The 20,063-nt window shown below is 39.2% G+C and overlaps 1 protein-coding gene across 2 annotated transcripts in view; it reads right to left on the bottom strand.

The window, feature by feature from the left end:
- The window catches only part of EFHC2 (EF-hand domain containing 2), an 82,284-nt gene that overhangs the window by 11,679 nt on the left and 50,542 nt on the right, over nt 1-20,063 (bottom strand). For both annotated transcript variants that reach the window (XM_042456299.1, XM_042456300.1), the window contains 6 exons: nt 14,032-14,197; nt 13,224-13,366; nt 10,367-10,563; nt 7,771-7,904; nt 5,914-6,111; nt 1,462-1,554 (listed from right to left, as the gene is read on the bottom strand). In XM_042456299.1, coding sequence (XP_042312233.1) covers nt 1,462-1,554; nt 5,914-6,111; nt 7,771-7,904; nt 10,367-10,563; nt 13,224-13,366; nt 14,032-14,197 — 931 coding nt within the window. The remainder of the gene's footprint in view (nt 1-1,461; nt 1,555-5,913; nt 6,112-7,770; nt 7,905-10,366; nt 10,564-13,223; nt 13,367-14,031; nt 14,198-20,063) is intronic.

Genomic DNA, 20,063 nt, shown 5'->3' with positions numbered 1-20,063 from the left:
TGACAGAGTAGTCAGTGCTTCTATGAGAAATTACACTTTTGCTTTTCACCAGGGGTTGGTTCCTTTGACTAGAAATTTTAGTCAAAACATTGACCCAATAAACCTGAATTGACTTAGCCATGGGTTAATGCAAGTACTGTAGTTTTAACTCTTATTTTAAAAGGACTGTACTTACATTGACATGTAGATAAGTTGGCTCAGGGTTTTGGAGTCAATTTTTTTGACTAAAATTTCTAGACTTATACATGAGTACACAGTAATGTCAAAACAAAAATAATATGGCACAAATATGATACTGCTCCCTGACACACTGGGGGGGAAATCTGCTGGTTCATCACATATGAGAGTTTGAGAAACAGTGACTTAACCCTAGTTATAGGTTTTTCTGAAGCAAGGAACACTCAGAGATGGTTTACTTCCAGTAGTACAAGTTAAAAGGACAACTTTTACACTGCCGTTTCACAAGAATATTGCTCAACAAAACAAGAACAATGGATAGCCACCATAACTCTTTACACCTGCACTTCATCATTTCAAAGCAGTCAGCATGGCAGTACCACCAATCCCTCTTTTGCACTGATTGAATGCTTTCACATTCAAGACATTTCAGATTCTGATTTTCAATTCCCCCCCCCAGATTCCACATACAATTTGTTAAGCATCAGTACTGAAACAGTTTTCTGAACAGCACATTTAAAAAATATTCCTGTCTCTTTCAAAATTTCTAATACAGTACATTAAATCAGAGTGCAATGCAGTATCTAGAAGCAAAACAACAAAGTTTTTTTTCACTCAAAACAAGAAATTAGCATGTAGAAGGATCAATGTTGAGAAAAATTATAAGGATACACATGACTATGCAAGTTGCTGAATTGGTTGCAACTTAACATTTTATGTGCTTCAGAATGAAGGTGGAGAATAGTTTTTCTGCTCCAGAAAATTGAAAGTGGCTTCAAAGGATTGCTGCTCATGTATACACATCCAACACCTCTAAGGTTAAAAACTTGCCACTTAGAAGGAAGTAGGGAAAAGTTTCTTTTCTATTTGCCAACAGCCTCCCATGTAAGGAAGAGGGGCTTCTCATATATATCCTACTGATATCCTGAATGGGCACTGGGCAAAGCCACTTCATTGGTTGTCCCCGTCCTCCCATTCAAGAGAGGTTAGCATGCAAAGTGGACAGAACATCCTCAGCTTTTTGTAGAACATCTGGGCCAGAGCAATGAATAGAGGTCCCATCACCATAGAAATGATGCTGCAATTGTTAGATCCTATCATGTTCTGTGGTCTGAACTATTTCAACTTGACCTGTCCCACTTATTTTTGGCTCTGCTCCCACCCATTGCTGAATTTTGCGTGTGTGACCACTAACAGATTTCACCAAGGGGAATGTAAACCTGGACAGATAAAAGTCTTCCCATCCCTGATTTACATGAAATATAATAATAGAATGAGACTTACGAAGCCAGTAGTGCTCGTAGAAGATCATCTGCTAGTGGTAGCCTGAAAGACTTACAAACAGTCCTGCACTTGTCACTGGCCAGCAGTCCACATCTGCACAAAAAGAAGCGTTTTTTTTTTTTACATTATTATTTTATTGGGGGGGGAATCTCACATGGTGCAATAGTTAAGAGATTAGATATGTATTTAAAAGTGGTAGCCTGGAAAATAGCAGAAACATTTGTAAAAATTGAAAGCTTCTGTAAAATGTGCTTTAACAAATGCTCATTCTCTTCAGAAGAACCCCAAAGAGAACTTTAATTCCCAAAGAATGCTTAGACCTTGGAAAAGATTTTTTTTTTTAAATTACAGCACCAAAAATACCCCAACCAGAATGGCAACTGGTAAAAAAAGCTGTACAGGATGGGAACAAAACCACCCCTCCACTTCCTAATGAATTGGTCAGCAGACAAAGAGGGGAAAAGACTTCTCTAGGCACATGGCTATTCTGCCTATCCTGCCAAATGGTGGGGCTCAGAAGCCTCTCTAACCCTCCTGCTTGCTCATGAACTCTGCATCCAAGATCCTAACACATATGTGATGTTGGTGACAGACAGATTAATATTTATGCTTCCTTTCAACCTGCAGCTTTGTCTTGACTAAATCATTTCAGTCTACAACTTGTTAACAATATTTAATAAATGGTCCCCTATGGTAATTAGATCCAGACCACAGTGGTGTAACTGTATATTTAGCACTGCAAAAAAATTAATAAAAATCCTAAAGCATGCCAGACAAAAGAGAAGGCAAAACATTGTGTCATTCTACTCCTTCCCAGAACACGGCAGAACTCTTGGAGACAAATGGCATCTTTCACTTGTGTTCAGTTCAAGGTAAGGAAAGCAGAAAACCTCTTGTGTTACTGAAAGCAGGACACCACTAATCTATCATACCTGAAGTTTAAACCAGCCATGTCCTATATAAGTAATTGTGTCAGGACAACCAGAGGTTCATGAAGGTCTCCCATGTTGTCACCTGCATTCAACTTCCACATACAATTTAAATGAAGACAGTGACCCCAAAAAAGTCACTCACATCCCTTCCTTTCTATTTAAGTCACTTGACATAGAGAAAAGCAGCAAAGGGATAGCAGCAAAGGTTTTTGTTTTTTTAAATCATGTCTTAAACGTAAAGGTGATAGTGCTTTTGAAAAACCAACTGTGAACCCCTGAGGACAGAACTAAATAAAGTCTTGAGTACCATCAATTTTTTTTTATTTTACCATTTTTACAACTTATTTTATATATATATATATATATATAAAATTACCAGCTTGGTCGATAAAAGGAATGCTGTGGATATAGCATACCTTGATTTCAGTAAGGCCTTTGACAAGGTTCCCCATGATATTCTTCCAAATAAGCTAGAAAAATATGGGCTAGACAATGCAAATATTAGGTGGATTTGTAAGTGGTTGACTGGCCAAACCCAAAGGGTACACAGCAATGGCTCTTCTTCATCCTGGAGAGAAGTGACCAGTGGGGTATGACAGGGTTCTATCCTGGGCCCAGTGCTATTCAACATCTTTATCAATGACTTGGATAAAAGAATAGAGGGCATACTTATCAAATTTGCAGATGACACCAAATTAGGAGGAGTAGCTAATACCCCAGAGGACAGGATCAAAATTCAAAATGACCTTAATGGATTAGAAAGCTGGGCCAAAACTAATAAAATGAATTTCAACATGGAGAAATGTAAGGTACTGCACTTAGGCATAAAAATGAAATACACAAATATAGAATGGGGAACACCTGGCTTAACAAGACTACATGTGAAAGGGATCTAGGAATCCTAGTAGACCACAAGTTGAGCATGAGTCAACAGTGTGATGAGGCTGCTAAAAAGGCCAATGTGGTTATAAGCTGTATCAATGGAAGTATAGTATCTAGACCAAGAGAAGTAATAGTGACACTCTATTCTGCTTTGGTCAGGCCTCACGTGGAATATTGTGTCCAGTTCTGGGCACCACAATTATAAAAGGATGTTGAGAAGCTGGAGGATGTCCAGAGGAGGGCTACCAAAAAGGTGAAGGGTCTGAAAACCATGCCCTATGAGGAGAGACGTAAGGAGCTGGGTATGTTAAGCCTGGAGAAGAGAGGGTTAAGAGGTGATATGATAGTCCTGTTTAAGTATTTGAAGGGGTATCATACTGAGGATGGAGCAAGCTTGTTTTCTGCAGTTCCAGAGAGCAGGTTGCATAGCAATGGAGTCAACCTAGAGGAAAAGAAATTTCACCTCAACATTAGGAAGAACTTCCTAACAATAAGAGCTAGTCGACAGTGGATCAAACTTCCTCAGAGAGTTATGGAGTCTCCTTCTTTGGAGGTTTTTAAACAGAGGCTGGATGGCCATCTGTCAAGGGTGCTTTGATTGTGTATGCCTGCATGGCAGGGGGTTGGACATGAATGGCCCTTGAGGTCTCTTCTGACTCTATGATTCCATGATTCTAGCTGCTCTCATAAAAGAGAGTTGACATCTGGCCTCCCTCAGGGCGCCATTCTGTCTCCTACGCTGTTTAACATTTACACGAAGCCACTGGGAGAGATCATCTAGAGACATGGGGTGGGGTGTTATCAGTACACTGATGACACCCAAATCTACTTATCTATGTGTCCGACTGCTGCAGTGACCAAGGATGGCATCTCTCTTCTAAATGCCTGTCTTGAGTCGGTAATGGGCTGGATGAGGGAAAACAAACTCAAGTTGAATCCAGAGAAAATGGAGGTGCTTGCAATAGGGACTCCTGGTCCAGGGATGGAGATTTGTCAACCAGTCCTGGACGGGGTCACACTTCCCCTAAAGGACAAAGTTCGCAGTTTGGGAGTGCTCCTCGACTCGTCTCTACAGTTGTCATCTCATATCAAGGCGGTGGCCAGAAATGCTTGGTACCAACTTCTGTTGATACGCCAACTGCGCCCCTACCTGGCCCAGAGGGACCTTGAAGCAGTAGTACCTGCTCTGGTAACCTCTCGCTTAGACTTCTGTAATGCACTCTACATGGGGCTACCTTTGTACCAAGTTCAGAAGCTTCAACTGATCCAAAATGCTGCAGCCAAATTGGTCACAGGAACATCTAGACCATATCACTCCAATATTAAAATCTTTACATTGGCTGCTGATCAGCTTCTGGGAGCAGTACAAAGTGTTGGTTATTACCTTTAAAGTCCTACATGGCTTGGATCTGAGTTACTTAAGGGAACGCCTCTCCCTACATAATCCACCCCACACTCTTAGAATATCCGGGAAGAAACTACTGGAATACACGAAAACCAGATTAGTTACAACTTCCCATAAAGCTTTCACAGCTGCAGCCCATGAACTATAGAACAACTTGCCGGAAGAGATCCGCCTTATTACTACCTTTAAGAAGGCACTTAAGATGGATCTCTTCCAGCAGGTCTATCCATTTGATCTTCTGTAATTGATCCAAAAGAACACCCCCACTTCCGACTCAATAGTATGGGAACAGGCGACGATTGGGTATTTTAATGTTTGGTAGCAGTATTGCTGACCGTTTTATTGGTTGTATTTTTAGATAACGTATTTGCATTTTGTATTGTTGAATTTTTTGCTGTAATCCTGCCTCAATCTGCAGGGAGAGGCGGGAAATATAAATAAATTTATTATTATTATTATTGAGCCACAAGCTAAAGACATAGGAATAAGAATTTTCATATTCTATAACTAAATTCATTATTTTTAGATACATTTCTTTTTAATCCAGAAATTTAAGTGAGGCAAATCAGCATGGAAAAGTACACACACTGATGCCATTCTCACTATGGCCCTCAGATTTAATCACCTTCTTAACTCTTTCGAATTGCAATCAAAATATTGGCTCCCTTAAGATGCTGGGAATCAAAACATATAAGCTACAGCTGGCACAGAAGGCCCAAAACAAAGCCAGGCATTTTTCCTGCCATCTTCCGACAAGGATATATTCCATCTAACTATAGACTCAGATGCTGAGTGCTGTGGTAATTAAAGCAAAATAAAGTTATTATGAAACATGAAGGAAGTATCAGTGTGAAAGGGAGAACTCTGAGTGTTGAATAAGTATGGCATTTTTTTTCCTGGAAAAAAGTAAAAAGTAAGGTGGCAAAAGAAACTGGGAATGCAACCCAATAAGGACTGAACATGCATAGTAGCTAAGGAATATAGGTTGATGTTGAAAAAGAAAAATGGGAGACAGAGTACAAGGGAAAGTATGGAATAACCTGCTTGAAGGCAATGGTTGGCTGGAACCCAAAGCTACAGCATTCCTTTTAAAAGAACAAATATACCAACCATTTGTAGAAATACTACCACCAATTATGAAGTTAGATAGTGTTTCACATTTTCTGGTTTCTTAGGAGAAAGATTAATACCCAATAACCCATGAATACTTCTGACTGAAAATGAATTCCTTACTTGTCTCGGTCATTGTATGCCAAGTTAGCACAAAGCTGAGCAAAATTCTCAAAGTTATTTTTCTTCAGTTGTTCCTGGGACACAGCTAAGAGATACTTGGCATCCATCTCATTCTCATCACGTGCACTGTAATACCGACCAACAGTCATAATTTCATGTTCTGATAATTTTCCATCTGAGATACTCAGCATCAAGTTTCTGAGAAACAAAGAGAAATTAAAATTAAATTAAAATGTATGTCCAAGGGCACCTTAGGGATATCAGAATGCAGGAATTTCTTGCACATGTTTAGTTTTGTTCTATATCAAACTGTCAGTTTTGCGTGCTAATTTTGAACAGCAGTGAGCGCTGTTTTAAAGTATATTTAATTCTAGCTATGCCAAGAGTAATGTTTTCAAAAGAGGCAGCAGTTTTCAAAAGAGGCAGGTCTATGCTGTTTGCATCACAGTGGAACTTAAAATTGGATAAGCTGCAAATTCAGTTTTGATGAAAGTTCCAAAATGCCACAAGCTTCTCTAAGGGCCAGACAAAATGAAATGCCATTCACACAATTAGCAATTACTTTGAACTCTCTGCTCCTCAATGTGGCACCAATGCAAGCAATTCTCTTCCTTTCCCCACCCTCTTCTGGCTCATTATATTGGGGAAAACAACATATTTGGCACTAACTGGTGTTTTCAGATGGTGCAGCAGGTTTGATAGTAAAGGGACCAAGGATTTCCTACCCTTATTGAATCCTGATAGATTCACACATGTTATTTATTCTATAAAAGCTATTTGTGCAGTTGCTGCGAGAGTGTTTTGTCTGATGTGGCCTAACAAACCATTACAATTTAGCAAGCTTGACTGACAGAAGTTTCTTCCTTGTCATGAAATAGAACAGCACCATGTACAATAGCAAGAGAAAAACCCATAATTATTTCTTATAGGATGGAAACAAGACTTTTAGTTCACCAAGCAAAGTAAGAAAGCCCTGAAGCCTTGTGCTACACACTAAGTTAAATTTAGAATCTTCTGACGTATTGTTTACTGATTTTGAGATTGTACACATTTTTGGGGATGAGCACAATAATTTTGGTTATGTTTTATAGAATGCACCAAATGCTTCTGTATTAAGAGCAACAAGTAAACAGTATTTGCGCAACCGAAAGATACATAAGTGTTTTCAGCTTCATGACAGAAGTGAACTGAAAGAAATAGAGTGTTCTTAACCCTATGAAAGTTTACTTAGTAGTTAGTCCCACTGTGCTTAGCAGGATTTATTCCCTTGCCAATTAGGTTTTTCATTTATATCCCACCAAGAGGTTTAGGAATAGGGTGAGATATAACTCAGAACATGGCTCTTAAGGACAAAATGTCCAATGTTGCATTATATTATAATGCTTAAACTTCTGCTGATCAGCAGTACACTCCACATACAGTGCATATATAAGGTGCTATGTTCAATTCACCATCTCTCTATTTTAAAAAGAACCTCAGGTAGCAATGCGAAAAATTAACTCTGTCTAGTCACAGTGGATGACATGGAACTAAATGTATGGCTTGGAGCAATATAACACAGCTTCATGTTTTAATGAATTCATTTTGCTACGTATTTAGCAGAGGGAATGGCAAAATCCTAACCCAGTCCAGACTCCTGGAAAATACAAATAAACCATATAGGTATTCTGTATGTACCCCTGCAAAAGTGTTTGTATTTATGTTGTGTTTATATTCTATGTGGTCAAGAGCACCAGACCTACATACAACACAGGAGATTTTTCTCTCTCCTTGCTCTCTACAATGGGGATCTCAAAAGAGGAATCCTATAACTTGTGTAAACGAAAGCTATTTTCCCTCAGGCTTTCAGAGTCTCACCTGAATTCATCATAATCAATAATGGTTGTGTGTTGAGGATCAGTAGCTGCAAAAATCTGTTTAATCTCTCTTGACCGAGGTTCTCCTATCACTTTAAGTTTGTTCAAGATTATGTTGATATTGGCCATAGCAAACTGGAAAGCAAGTAAGAATAACACATCATATATTTAAAACACACAAAATACTATTTCGTTTATATAACAATGTGAAGACTTAAAATAATAAAAGCCAGTTTTCTTTTCACTTGTGACAAACAGCATATTTTTATATCATTTCATTTTAATGGGTGGACTTTAGAAAAGGTCAACACCACATCAAAAATAACTTTGATAGAAGTTTTCCAGAGCTATACCAAGTTCAACCTGAGAGAATCTCAGTGTTGCACGGTCTGAATGTTATACCGCCAATACCATTAAAAATGTGTCCTCTAAGCAGCCTTATCCCATTAAAGACGATATTTCCTTCCTTATGATCCCTACCTCCCTCTCACTCCCACCAAATGCTGGCATAGAAATGGTACTGGTAAAGGGCATTCCTCATTAAAAAGATAAGATAGAAACCTATGTACATATTGCTCTTGTGCAGCTTGGTTTCTTTTTGTCAGGAATTAACCAAATTTAAACTCAAAACTATGTGAATGCATTCAGAGGATGATGACCAAGATGATAAAAATCTAGATACCAAGTCCTGTGATGAATAGTTGAAGAAGTCTGGTATATTTCACCTGGAGAAGGGAAGACTGAGGGTTGACATGACAGCCATCTTTAAATATCTGAAGATCTGTCATGCAGGAGTTCTAGACACCACCCCTAAGGGGCGATGGGATGCCACCCATTTCCTGGTTGGATCGGAGCCATGGTAACCTCTTACTGTGGTCCCAATCCAGCCTTTGGAGGGCACAAAAAGGAGCCTCAAAAAGTGGCTCCTTTTTCTGCCCTCCAAAGGGTGTCATAGCTGTGGCAGTGTGACTGTACGGTGCCCCTTCAGCGCTGTGTCATCTGGACACAGCGTCAGAGGTGCACCATGATGCCACATGCCATCTGAAGCACCGTGCTGCATCATGGCACCCGGGGGCCGGGGTCAGGGTGTGCGTCATCAAGACACTGCGCCCCAACTCTGTCCACAGGCCTGCCTTTCAGGCCAGTGTGTATAGGCCCATAGAGGATGGGACAACCTTTTTTTTGTGCTATCAGAGGATAGGACTCAAACCCATGGATTCAAATTACAGTTTATTTGCTATAGAAGAATCTGATTAAAAATTAGGAGGAACTTCCTAATGGTAAGTATTGGACAGTGAAATAGATGGTCTCAGAAGGTGATAGGCTATTGAAGGGTTTAGCAAAGATTGTATAGCCATCTCTAAAGGATGCCTTGGTGATGGATGCCTGCACTAGCAGGAGGTTGGACTAGTTGGCCCTTTGGAATCCCTTCAATCTCTACAATTCTATTAAAGCAAGGATCACGGGAATGCAGGATTTCCAGACGTCAGTGAAGATTTCAAGGGGAGGACATGCTGAACTTTGTATATGAATAACTGAAGGGTTCTGTCCATTTCTCTTTTTCTTGTCCAAAAGAACCAAGGGTGGGTGGCAAGCGCAACCTGACCAGAATCGGAAAATGGCATATCTATTCCTCTGTTCAGAAAGAGACCTTTACTACACACATATTTACTTACTACAGTGAGTGAGAAAAGTTTAAAACAATATGTATGGTGATGGTGAACTCTGTTGACTGAGCCATCACCCAACAGCTTTCCTTTATATCTACTCTGAACTTATACTTCTTTCTGTAACAGAGGGTTGTATTAATCAGCTCCAACAGTCAGCATAACCCTCAATATAGCTGAATGGGATCTCACTTCCATAACTTTTCATTTCCACTTGTACAAATTGGTAAATTTTAATTTCAGATCTTGATCTGAAAGCTCTGGAGAAAATGACTCACCAAGTATATACATATTTAAATTCAGCTATTTCAGCATAATATGCTGTACAGCTACAGATAACACATGAAATTTACAAAATGTACAATGTCCCCAACACTGTTTTAGCATCCTATTTTATCTTCTCCCTGTTTGGTTGTTCTTTATCCGAGGACACAGGGCCACTGCAATGGGAAGAAGGAACCATAACAACTATCAAATGTTCTTATGGGGTTTTGTTTGGTCAGCTTCGGAGCGCTTATCTTTTGCATGGAAAAACTGGTACAGCACAGACAGCATCAGCAGGGTCCCCCCCTCCCTGACAGGTTTTTATTTTTATTTTATTTTTTTTATTTTTGCCCCTTGTTGTTTTATTCCTTTCCAAAAACAAAGGCTGGGTTAGGTAATTCAAAATTCAATCTGTGTGCCTGAACCATCAGGCAACAAGTACAGTCCGTGACATTTACCGAACAAGCTATCGTTTGTATATTGTGCATACAAGACACTGAGGAACAGACAAATCTTTTTTCATTATATTATTTTCAAATGAAACAATGATGAATCCATGTTGATCCTAGTTAGAACAGATGCTTTTCAAAGCCACTGTTATTTAAGCAAGATAATAAAACTGCATATGCTTTAAATGCCAAATAAGGATTGGAAAGCACAGCTTGCCTCATTTGCATGCTTTTCCATGTAGTTGAAAGCATATTCATCAGCATCCACCAGAAGAAAGACGTGGCCATGGAAACACACTTTGGCTCCGACATACAGATCCACAGCTGTGTAGTATTCAGACAGTTCACTCTTATACTGCTCCTGACCAGGCTTTTTAACACGACTTCTTTCCAGGAATTTCCCACCGATTACCCCTATAATAATAAAAATGTAATAACATTGTATCTTTCAGAGAGAAAGCAACAAATCTTCATTTAAAAACCAGCAACCTCAAAATTCCTATCATCTATATGGAACTGCCCATAGGAGTGCCTGCAGAACAATTATTTTCATCAGAAATTTTCTTCTTCAAATTTCCTGACATACCCATTTTAACATCAGTCAAATATATTTCTTTTTGTCTTTCTTTCAATCTGGACACTAGGACTAGAAACTGTCTTCATCTGGGATAGTGCCTGCATTCTATCCCACTTCCACAACTGTATAAATATGTTTTATAATTGAGACCTTAATACCACTTTGTACTGCGTCTGAAGAAATGACTTTCTATTCAGAAAACCTTGTGCTACAATAAAAACCTATTAGTGTTCAAAGGTGTTGCCACAATTCTTTCTTCTTTCCTCCTTTTTTCCTCCTTCCTCCTTTTCGTCTTGGGAGAAACAATGGACTGGAACTACTAAAAGTAGCCATACTTTACTCTTATTAGCTTGGCTTTAACAATAACATGTGGAAGTTGAAATAAGGAATGTTGCCCATACCTTCTTCAACCATCTTTGCCCCCAAAAATGCTGCTCTCGAGCAGTCTTTCAAAACAGCATGGGGGAAATTGGAGTAGGGTGCTAACTTGTTCCACCAATATTAGGCTTGAGTCCTTCATTAACTTAAGGCAGCTCAAAGAAAGCAAGAGGGAAATAGAATCTTTACTTCCATGAACTTCCTTAAGTTATCTTAGAATCTATGTTCAATTTTAACCATGATTCTCCTGATTTTGGGCAATACTCAAAAATGCTCGAGTGGTATAGGTGGCTGAGAAGCTAGATATGGGATACATTAGCCACCCACTGCAACAAAACTAAAGCATATCCACACATCTTCAGGGCAAATCTTTATAAAAACTTTCCATAACTGATACTAATGCAATGGGTTTTAATCTTAATTATTAATCTATGGCAAGGCCAGAGGGATAACATGCTGTTGGTGGCCTACATATTACTTGTACTACATCTATTTTTGGATCTGGGTTTTATCTTTCTTTTCTATTTTACATCACATGCATAGGTGTGTGCAAGTGAAGAACAGTACACATCTTCAAAACTCATATTATATATGTGATTTAGGAAAGCCACTATAAAATTGAAAAGAAACTAGAAGAAAGCACTTCCTCTTCAAAGTGATTCATACTGCCATACTGCAGAAAGCAGAATACTGACATCACATTTATTGGTGTCTAGAACAGAGCTGACCAACTATTTCTGTCCCATCTATGTCCCTGCCCTTGCCCTTGCCCTTGCCCTTGCCCCATCATGGAATGCAAGGGTTCTTGGAAATCTTCACCAGGCCACTGTCCCGACCACTGTTTAGCTTCAGGTAAGTATCAACATCAAGTGCCCTCTAACCATACACTTTTGATTAACTCTGTATAAGCAGTACACTAACTCTGGCTTATTTCCTATTTATAGCTGCCTTCCAAATAAAAGCCAAAAGACATGCATTAGGCCCCATAAAATACCTAATGTGTATTATTTGGTGATGCAAATGTAATAAAAAAAGGATGAGTAGCACAATAAAATATCATTTAGAGTCACAATCGTAAGTGAATGCAAAGCCCATACTACTTATCTGACCTCAGCTTGAATCAAAAATCGTCCTTGTCTAATAAAATGGAATAGTGAAAAATCCATTAAGGTAATAGTCAAAGTTTGACTTAAGCCAATAAAAGCATGAAAATTGAGAATCAGGAATAGAAGCCAGGTTGCCGCACCCTCTCCCCATTTTTTCACTGATGCACAAAAGGCCATCAGTCTGAGGAAGGAGGTAGTTATAGGATTTGAGCAGGAGGAGGGGAGTTGTCTGTTTAAACAAGCTTTTAACTTCATAATTGGTTTTGTGTTTCTCTCCGTAACACATTTGTGTTAATATAAAAAGCACTGCGGCAATGAAAAAAAAATGTTTGGGAAAAATAAAACCAATTATTCAAAAGGTTCTAACCCAAGGTCTTTTTGCAAAGGTTCTAGGAGATGCAAGGTGTGTTTTTCATTTTTCCCCCCAATAAATACAACATAAATAGCTCCACATAAATAGTTCCTTTAGCAAATTCACCTAATTGCTGAGAACACTGCAGCAAGCCCTCTTGCATGACTGACGAATAAAGCTGCCATCCTCCCTTTCCCCAAAAAATCTAAGCAGAAGAGAGCCTTCTTTTGATTGTAAAGGAGAGAGACTTAACACTGCCAGAACTATATCTAATATCGCTGCAAACCCTCTTGCTGATATCAACCCATTTCTTGTTTTATATTCTGAATGTTTTAAAAAGAACAAGAATGACTCATACTTTATTCTATTAAAAGCCAGTCTTCACATGCTTGCTGCCACCCACCCACAAACCTCAATGCAAAATCTAGTCCTGGTAGATGATGTCCTTTACACCCAGTTTTGTGTTGTACATATTTCCACAACTTAACTTTTTTTAAATTAATTTTTTAATTAAAATTTTAGTTGGATCTTTTAAAAATTATTGCAAGCTGCCTTGAATCCCATTTAGGGAGAAAGGTGGGATATACAGTATGCACAACCAACCAACCAATCAGTAAACAAAACCCCCACAGAATTGTTTGCAGTAAAATCAGCCTCTCACCTGTGTTTCTCTGAGGAGGTTCAAACACTGAGATGGTGTCATCACTCAGAAAATAAGAAATAATAAACTTCCGATCCTTGTCAATGGGATCAGTAGTAATAAATTGTGCAAGAAAGCGCAGTATATTACTCTCGAGGCCTTGCCTAAAAAAACATTAAAATGTACATAATTGTCATTTTTTCCATTATCTAGTGAAAGTCTGCAATAGATGAAATGTAACATAGACATCAATTGTTTTTTATATTAATGCAACACTTTCAGACACCCCTTCAATATTAGGGAGATAATACCATTGTTAATCCTAGTTTCACCTTTATCTGCTTTACTTGTGTTTTTAATCCAATTTATTATTGGAAGAATCCATCTTGCACTGGCAAAAATATTAGAAGCTATGCACTGAATTTTTAAAAATAAAAAAATAACATTATTCCATTTTTTTTTTACTGTTTGGGGTATTCAAGAAAGTAAAAGTTTTATAAATAAATGTGATAATAATAAACGGTGCTTCAATATCAATCCTATTCTGCTTCAGAGAACAAGACATGATTTCTAGTGACTCAAGTAACTTTATACAGGACTCTGCTGTACAAACTGCCTATGGAACAAAACTGATTTATATTCTTTTGGAGCCAAGCCTTTGAGACCACTGAAAACCTAAACATTTATATTAGATGATAACCTTTAACATTATTTGTGGATGTTACAGTGTGAAATTGTGTATTTCTCAATACATACATTTTAGTGACAGCACCTTTCCCTTTTCTGAAATGGGGAGGTGGCGATCTGACTATTGCTTTCACTCTGATACCTGTCTTTTTCCATGAATTTCTTGAAGTCTTTTTGAGGAGGTTTGGGAAGCAAGCCCATGCAGGAGCAAAGAGAGTCCTCTTCAGAGCCAAATCCAGTGTATACTGGAAATATTCTTTCTATTTTTGGAGGTGGTGGTGCCTTGTATGGAATTGGAGTAAAGTCCTCTGCAAAACAAAATTAGCAAACAAGTTTTTTTTCTGTTTTGTTCATGAATACATAAAGTGACGTCCTGCATTTCAGTATATGAGATTTCTCTCTAAACAAACAAAACTGCTCCCCACTTTTGGCAGAAGTCACAAAAGGATAAGTATATGTTTTAGGAAAGCAAATATTTCCTTTAAACAGGGAAGCCCAATTTTGAAAGTATATTTCAAGCCTTCTCATCTGGGAGCAAACTACTATTGAAATTTTCCTCTGCTTTCTATCAACTTCTCTCTACAGACTGGGAAAAATTCAAAAGTTTCCATGAGTCTTGACAGACTGCCAAGAACCAAAAATCCTTCTTATCATAGCAACAGGCCCAGCTTTTGTGTGTGTGTGTGTGTGTGCGCGCGCGCGTGCGTGTGTGTGTGTAGGTCTGTTTATATCTCTTTTCTTAAATACTGCCTTAAGACTGGTAACTGACTGTATTGGTCTCATAAACATGATTTACCTACCAGCTTTATTACTCCAATCAACAATATGTAACGTGCATCTGACCACCATGCTCTCTACATAATGACAGCTGGGTTAAGCAAAACTATTTAGGGTTAAGCCAATATCTTTCTTTTGAATTCAACTGAGTTTTATTGTGCACATGTTTGCTATTCTAAAAATACAGATACTAATGGCTGAAATTTAAACATAATGACCTTGTGAAGAATCAGATCTAAGAAAGATTTGTCTGGTAAATTATAAACCAGTGATGCATAAGTGTTCTTTGAGGGGGGAAATGCATTTAAAGTTTTGTAATGCACAGGTATTTTCTGTCTTCCTGTAGCTGAGTTTCAAGATTTCAGAACAAAAAGAACTGAGATTAAGATCTTTCCTGCATTCCAACAGTGCCACCTAGTGCAACTCTAGTGGACGGGCTAAGGAGAAGTAATAACGTTTAAGTGGCATCCCTATGGAGATGAAAGTCAGTAGTAGGGGGAAAGCCAGCTTTTCTACTTTTTTCCCACCTGTCAACTGTAGACCTTGCTTTCCACCCCCAGGAACATCTCTGTCACTTCATTTTGCCTGATAACTAGAAGTGACAAAAGTCTTCGCCAGGATCTCAAGAGAAAACACTATTTAAAATGCCAACACATCCTGTTAATTATTATTATTGTTTGTTTGAAATTGGCCTATTCAGAATTAGCTACTAATTTGTTATTTTTAATTATATTTCCAACCCCCAATATAAGCCATGAAAATGACCCAAATAACTAAAAAAAGTTTCCGTCTAAATAAAGTTTTGTAAATCTCAGCACAGCCAAACATCACATGTTACTGCTAACATCAAAAAGAAATTTACAATCATGCTGCTCATAACCTTCCCAAAGTAACAGGTTATGGGTAGCATTGTTACTTGTAATGCATTGCTTTTAAGCCCTGAACTACCCCATTGGCAGCCAAAGGGTCCACTTGTGCAGCAGGATGCCAGGAACAAATAAATGTTTGAGATATTAAAAAAAAAAGTGAAATATTGTAGCTCAAGGATTGGGATTCAAGGAGTCCTCTAGATGTTGCTGGACAATTACCTGCATTCTTTACTACTGCTGATGCTGGCTAGGGCAGCTGGGAGTTGCAGTTCAAGAATACCTGGAAGGCCTTATGATTGCCTTTCCTGCTCTAGCTAAACTTAACGACTTTTCAGTACCACAAATCTCAGCTATTTAAAATTATACTTTTCAATCTGAGATCAGTGTGTCATAAAAGGCCTTATTTTTCACTGTCCTGTGCTCCTGGTCTTCCCAGAAAGTACACTATGACAAAAAAGGGTTAAATTACACACTGCACAATGTGCAGCTAATCTTTTTATCTTGAAACAAACACCTGAGATTTGATCCTCATTGGGGCCCCAGCATGCAGGTAGGGATGCTTAGTCCTTTCTAAATTTCCTGCTCCCCAGGCAGGATTAGCAGGGGAGGGAAGACTGAGAAGAGCCTGACTAATGATTTATTTATTTATTGCTCTCTTTTCCCCCCCCACTCTGCAGGGAAAATAGGGTTTTGGGAGGAGGGGAGCAGCAGTAAAGAAAGAGGTAAGAACTCCTGTCTACACACAGTGACCTGAATCTGGATTCCCTTACTTCAAACATAAAAGAAGTAAGGTAAGTTTAGCTGTATGTTATGTATTTAACATATCATGTATGCTTTTATCAGATCTAATAAGCAGCCTGTAAGCCACTAGCAGTAGAAAATGATTGATACATCAAAGAATGCACAATTAGCAAGATCCACAGATTGTTTAGATTTTATACATGAATACTCATTAAATATGTTATTTTGTTGTTGTTGTTGTTGTTGTTGTTACAAGTTGGTCCTAACTCATAGCTACCCTGTGGATGAGACATCTCTAATTCCTTCTGTCCTCCACTACTCTGCTTAGTTCCTGCAAATCCATTCCCATGATCTTTCTGATTGATTTGATCCATTTGGCTTGTGGTCTGCCTCTCTTTCTGCTACCCTCTATCTTTCCTAGCATTATTGTCTTTTCTAATGAATCATGCCAGCTCATGATCTGGCCAAGGTACAACAGCCTCAATTTGATCATCTTGGCTTCCAAGAAAATTTCAGGACTAATCTGTTGAAGGACCCATCTCTTTTGTCTTTTTGGCTGTCCACGGTATCCTTATCACTCTTCTGCACCACATCTCAAATGAGTTTATTTTTCTTCCTATCTTGATTCCTATCTAGCTCTCACATCCATACATGGTGATGGGGAATACAATGGCTTGTATAGACTCAAGGGCGAAGCAAAGGACCCCAAAGGTCTGTGCCAGGACTGCACCGCAGCCATTTGTCCTAGGACAACAGCATCTGCATGTGCCCAGCCCCAATCTGGGCCACCGCTGCAGTCCTGAACTGGGCACCAAAAAGAGGCTGTATTTTACCACTCCTTTTTGGCCTGGTCTTTCAGCAAAGAGGTGGGTATGGCGAGGCTTCTGGATGTGTTCAAAGCATGTGGTGTATAACCCCCATGCCCCCAATGTGGCCCAGAATCAGCCATTTTGGCCAGTCTGTTTTGGGCCTCAATCAGGGATTGATAGAAACAGACTCAATCAGATATGCTCAGTTGTATATCTTTTATTCTTTAGGATCTTATCTAGTTCTTTCATAGCTGTCCTTCCCATTCTTAGTCTTATTTCTTGACTGCTGCAGCCACCGTTTTCATCAGTATTTGATCCTAGGTATGAAAAATATAAACTGTCATTTTACTTACATTTAATTTAGGGTACAGTGAGTCTTTAGTATCCACTGGGTTTGGTTCTAGGGCCACCACCACCACCCCTGTGGATACCAAAATCTGTGGAGGTTCAAGTCCCGTTAAATACAATGGCATTGCAAAATGGTGCTGTTTATATAAAATGGCAAAATCAAGATTTGCTTTTGGGAATTTATATATTTTAAAAATATTTTCAAGCAGTGGATGCTTGAATCCGTGGACAAAAAAAATCCATGGATATGGAAGGCTGACATCAAGCAACAGACTGCCCAAATAAAGCTGCTTCGGGTCTCTTTGGAGGTATGCTATTTAAATGATGCATGGGTCCTAAGAGTCTGGAGGTCGCACCAAAGCCATACTCCATTCCTAAGCACCGGAGTGCAGCTTTTGGTGCAGCTTTTGGATTCTTAGGATGCATGCATCATTTAAATAGCATACCTCCAAAGAGACCCGAAGCAGCTTTATTTTGGCAGTCTGTAACAGGCCAATATAAAGTAGAATTGAATGAATCTGCATCTCTTGTGTTGATACTGCTAGAAAAATACCTCCCATGTATCACACAACTCCCTTGTTGCAACAGCTTCACTGACTGCTGGTCCATTTCCAGTCACAATTCAAGTACTGCTGATGATATACATATAAAGCCCTATATGGCTCAGGTCCAGATTATTTAAAGAATCATATTCTCCATAGACAAGAACATGGTCTCAGTTCTGCTGGGGAGGTCCTTCTCTCTGTCCCATCACCCTCACAAGGATGTCTCATGGGAACACAAGAGAGGGCCTTCCCAGTGGCTGCCCCCAGGCTTTCAAACTCCCTTCCCAGAGAAGCTAAAGTGGCCCCCCTCTACTTTCTTTTTGCAGGCAAGCAAAGACTTTCCTGACTCAACACGCATTTGATGAATGATTGTATAAGGCCATTCTCACCTAAACAAGCTGGGTCTTGCTAATTGTGCTGGGGTGTATGCATGTATGCACATTTAATGATGTTATCTTTTATTCTGGTTTTATTGATTGTTTAATCTAGTTTTAACTTTTGTATCTTGTGAATTTTTAACAATGTGTTTTTAATTTTTTTGTGAACCTCTTTTGAATGGGAAAAAGTTAGGATAGTAATGAATACAACAACAACAATGGTAAAATTATTAGCACCTTCCATCTTTTAATTTTACCATCAAATTGCAGATAATGCCCGTTTTATTTTGTTCCTCTCTCTCTAGGCTGCACAGCTGCCTCCTCTGAATGAAAAAGGCATGATACTGGGATAAGCAAGTTCTCTCTTTTGTAGTCACTTATCCCCTTACCTGCTCGCATGTTTTAATGTAGTGTATGTCCAACATCAAACAACTCAATATAAAGTGGATTTTAATGAATTTGCATCTCTACTCTTGATACTGCTAGAAAATTATCTCACCACTAAGCCTAAATGGCCTGAACAGAATAATAATAAAATAGAGCTAGAATCCACACACTGCCTTAGGCACAACACCTAGTATCTAAAGCGTCCCAGAGTAAGTCTTGCCTAACCTTTCCTAAAAGAAATGCAAATAATTTTATTTCATTTTTCCATTTAGCAGCTTTTCTACTGCTGATGTCATTAGACAAGAAGTCTTTGCAAATTCTGACTTAAATCAACATCTAATTGAAACTCATTGTGCCTTGTCTTCCTCCCAATAAATGGGGTGAACAAAACATTCTCTTCATAGCTATTTATGGATATTCCAAACCTATGTTTACTATTTAGTCTTCATAGACAAAAAATTTGGCTAGAGAAGAATATTGTTTCAGGTTTTTTGCTTTTTAAAAAATGGTATTTATCAAAATTGGCACATTCAGGACATAAATAGCTTGAGATTTTAAAATACTGAATGTGGGGAAAAACCGAAAGTCACAGATTCATTCATCTAGACCAGGCATGCACAACATGTGGCCTGGGGGCCGCATGGGGCCCGCCAAAGTATTTTGAGCGGCCTGCAGGGATGTGGAATGACTTCAAGGTTCCTCTGCTGCTCAGCCTCCTCCTGAGGACCATACAGAGGAGGAGGAGGAGGAGGAGGAGGAAGGACACTCACCCTGCAAGGCTATTCCACCACTGCCTTTCTTCTGAGAAGGCTATGTGATGGAAGAAGAAGAGGACAGGCAAACACTTGCAAGGCTCCTCCACTGCTCACTTTTCTCCCAAGAAGGTCAGGTGGTGGAGGAGGAGGATGGGCAAATGCTTTCCCTGCAAGGCTCCTCCACAGCTCTGCTTTGTCCTGAGGAGAAGGCCAGGTGGCAGCAGAAGAGGAAGCTGAGCAAACACCCATACTGCAAGGCTCCTCCATTGCTCAGCTTTCTCTTAAGGAGAAGGATAGGTGGAGGAGGGCAGGCAAATGCTCGCCCTGAAAGGCTCTTCCTTTGCCCAGCTTTCTTCTGAGAAGGCTGGGTGGCAGAGGAGGGACAGACGCTCACCCCTCAAGGCTCCTCTATCACTCAGCCTTCTTCTGAGGAACGGTCTGGGCAGAGGAGGAGAAGGACCAAAAAGGCTCCCCTGCTGCTCAGCTTTTTCCTGAGGAGAGGGCCAGGCAGAGGAGGAAGAGAAGGAAATTGATATTAATTAATTAATTAATTAATATTAATTAAT

This window comes from Sceloporus undulatus, chromosome 3 (genome assembly GCF_019175285.1).
Source record: "Sceloporus undulatus isolate JIND9_A2432 ecotype Alabama chromosome 3, SceUnd_v1.1, whole genome shotgun sequence".
NCBI classification, from domain to species: Eukaryota; Metazoa; Chordata; class Lepidosauria; order Squamata; family Phrynosomatidae; genus Sceloporus; species Sceloporus undulatus.
The sequence above is the reverse complement of the archived record's forward strand: the minus strand, read 5'-3'. Positions and strand labels throughout refer to the sequence as shown.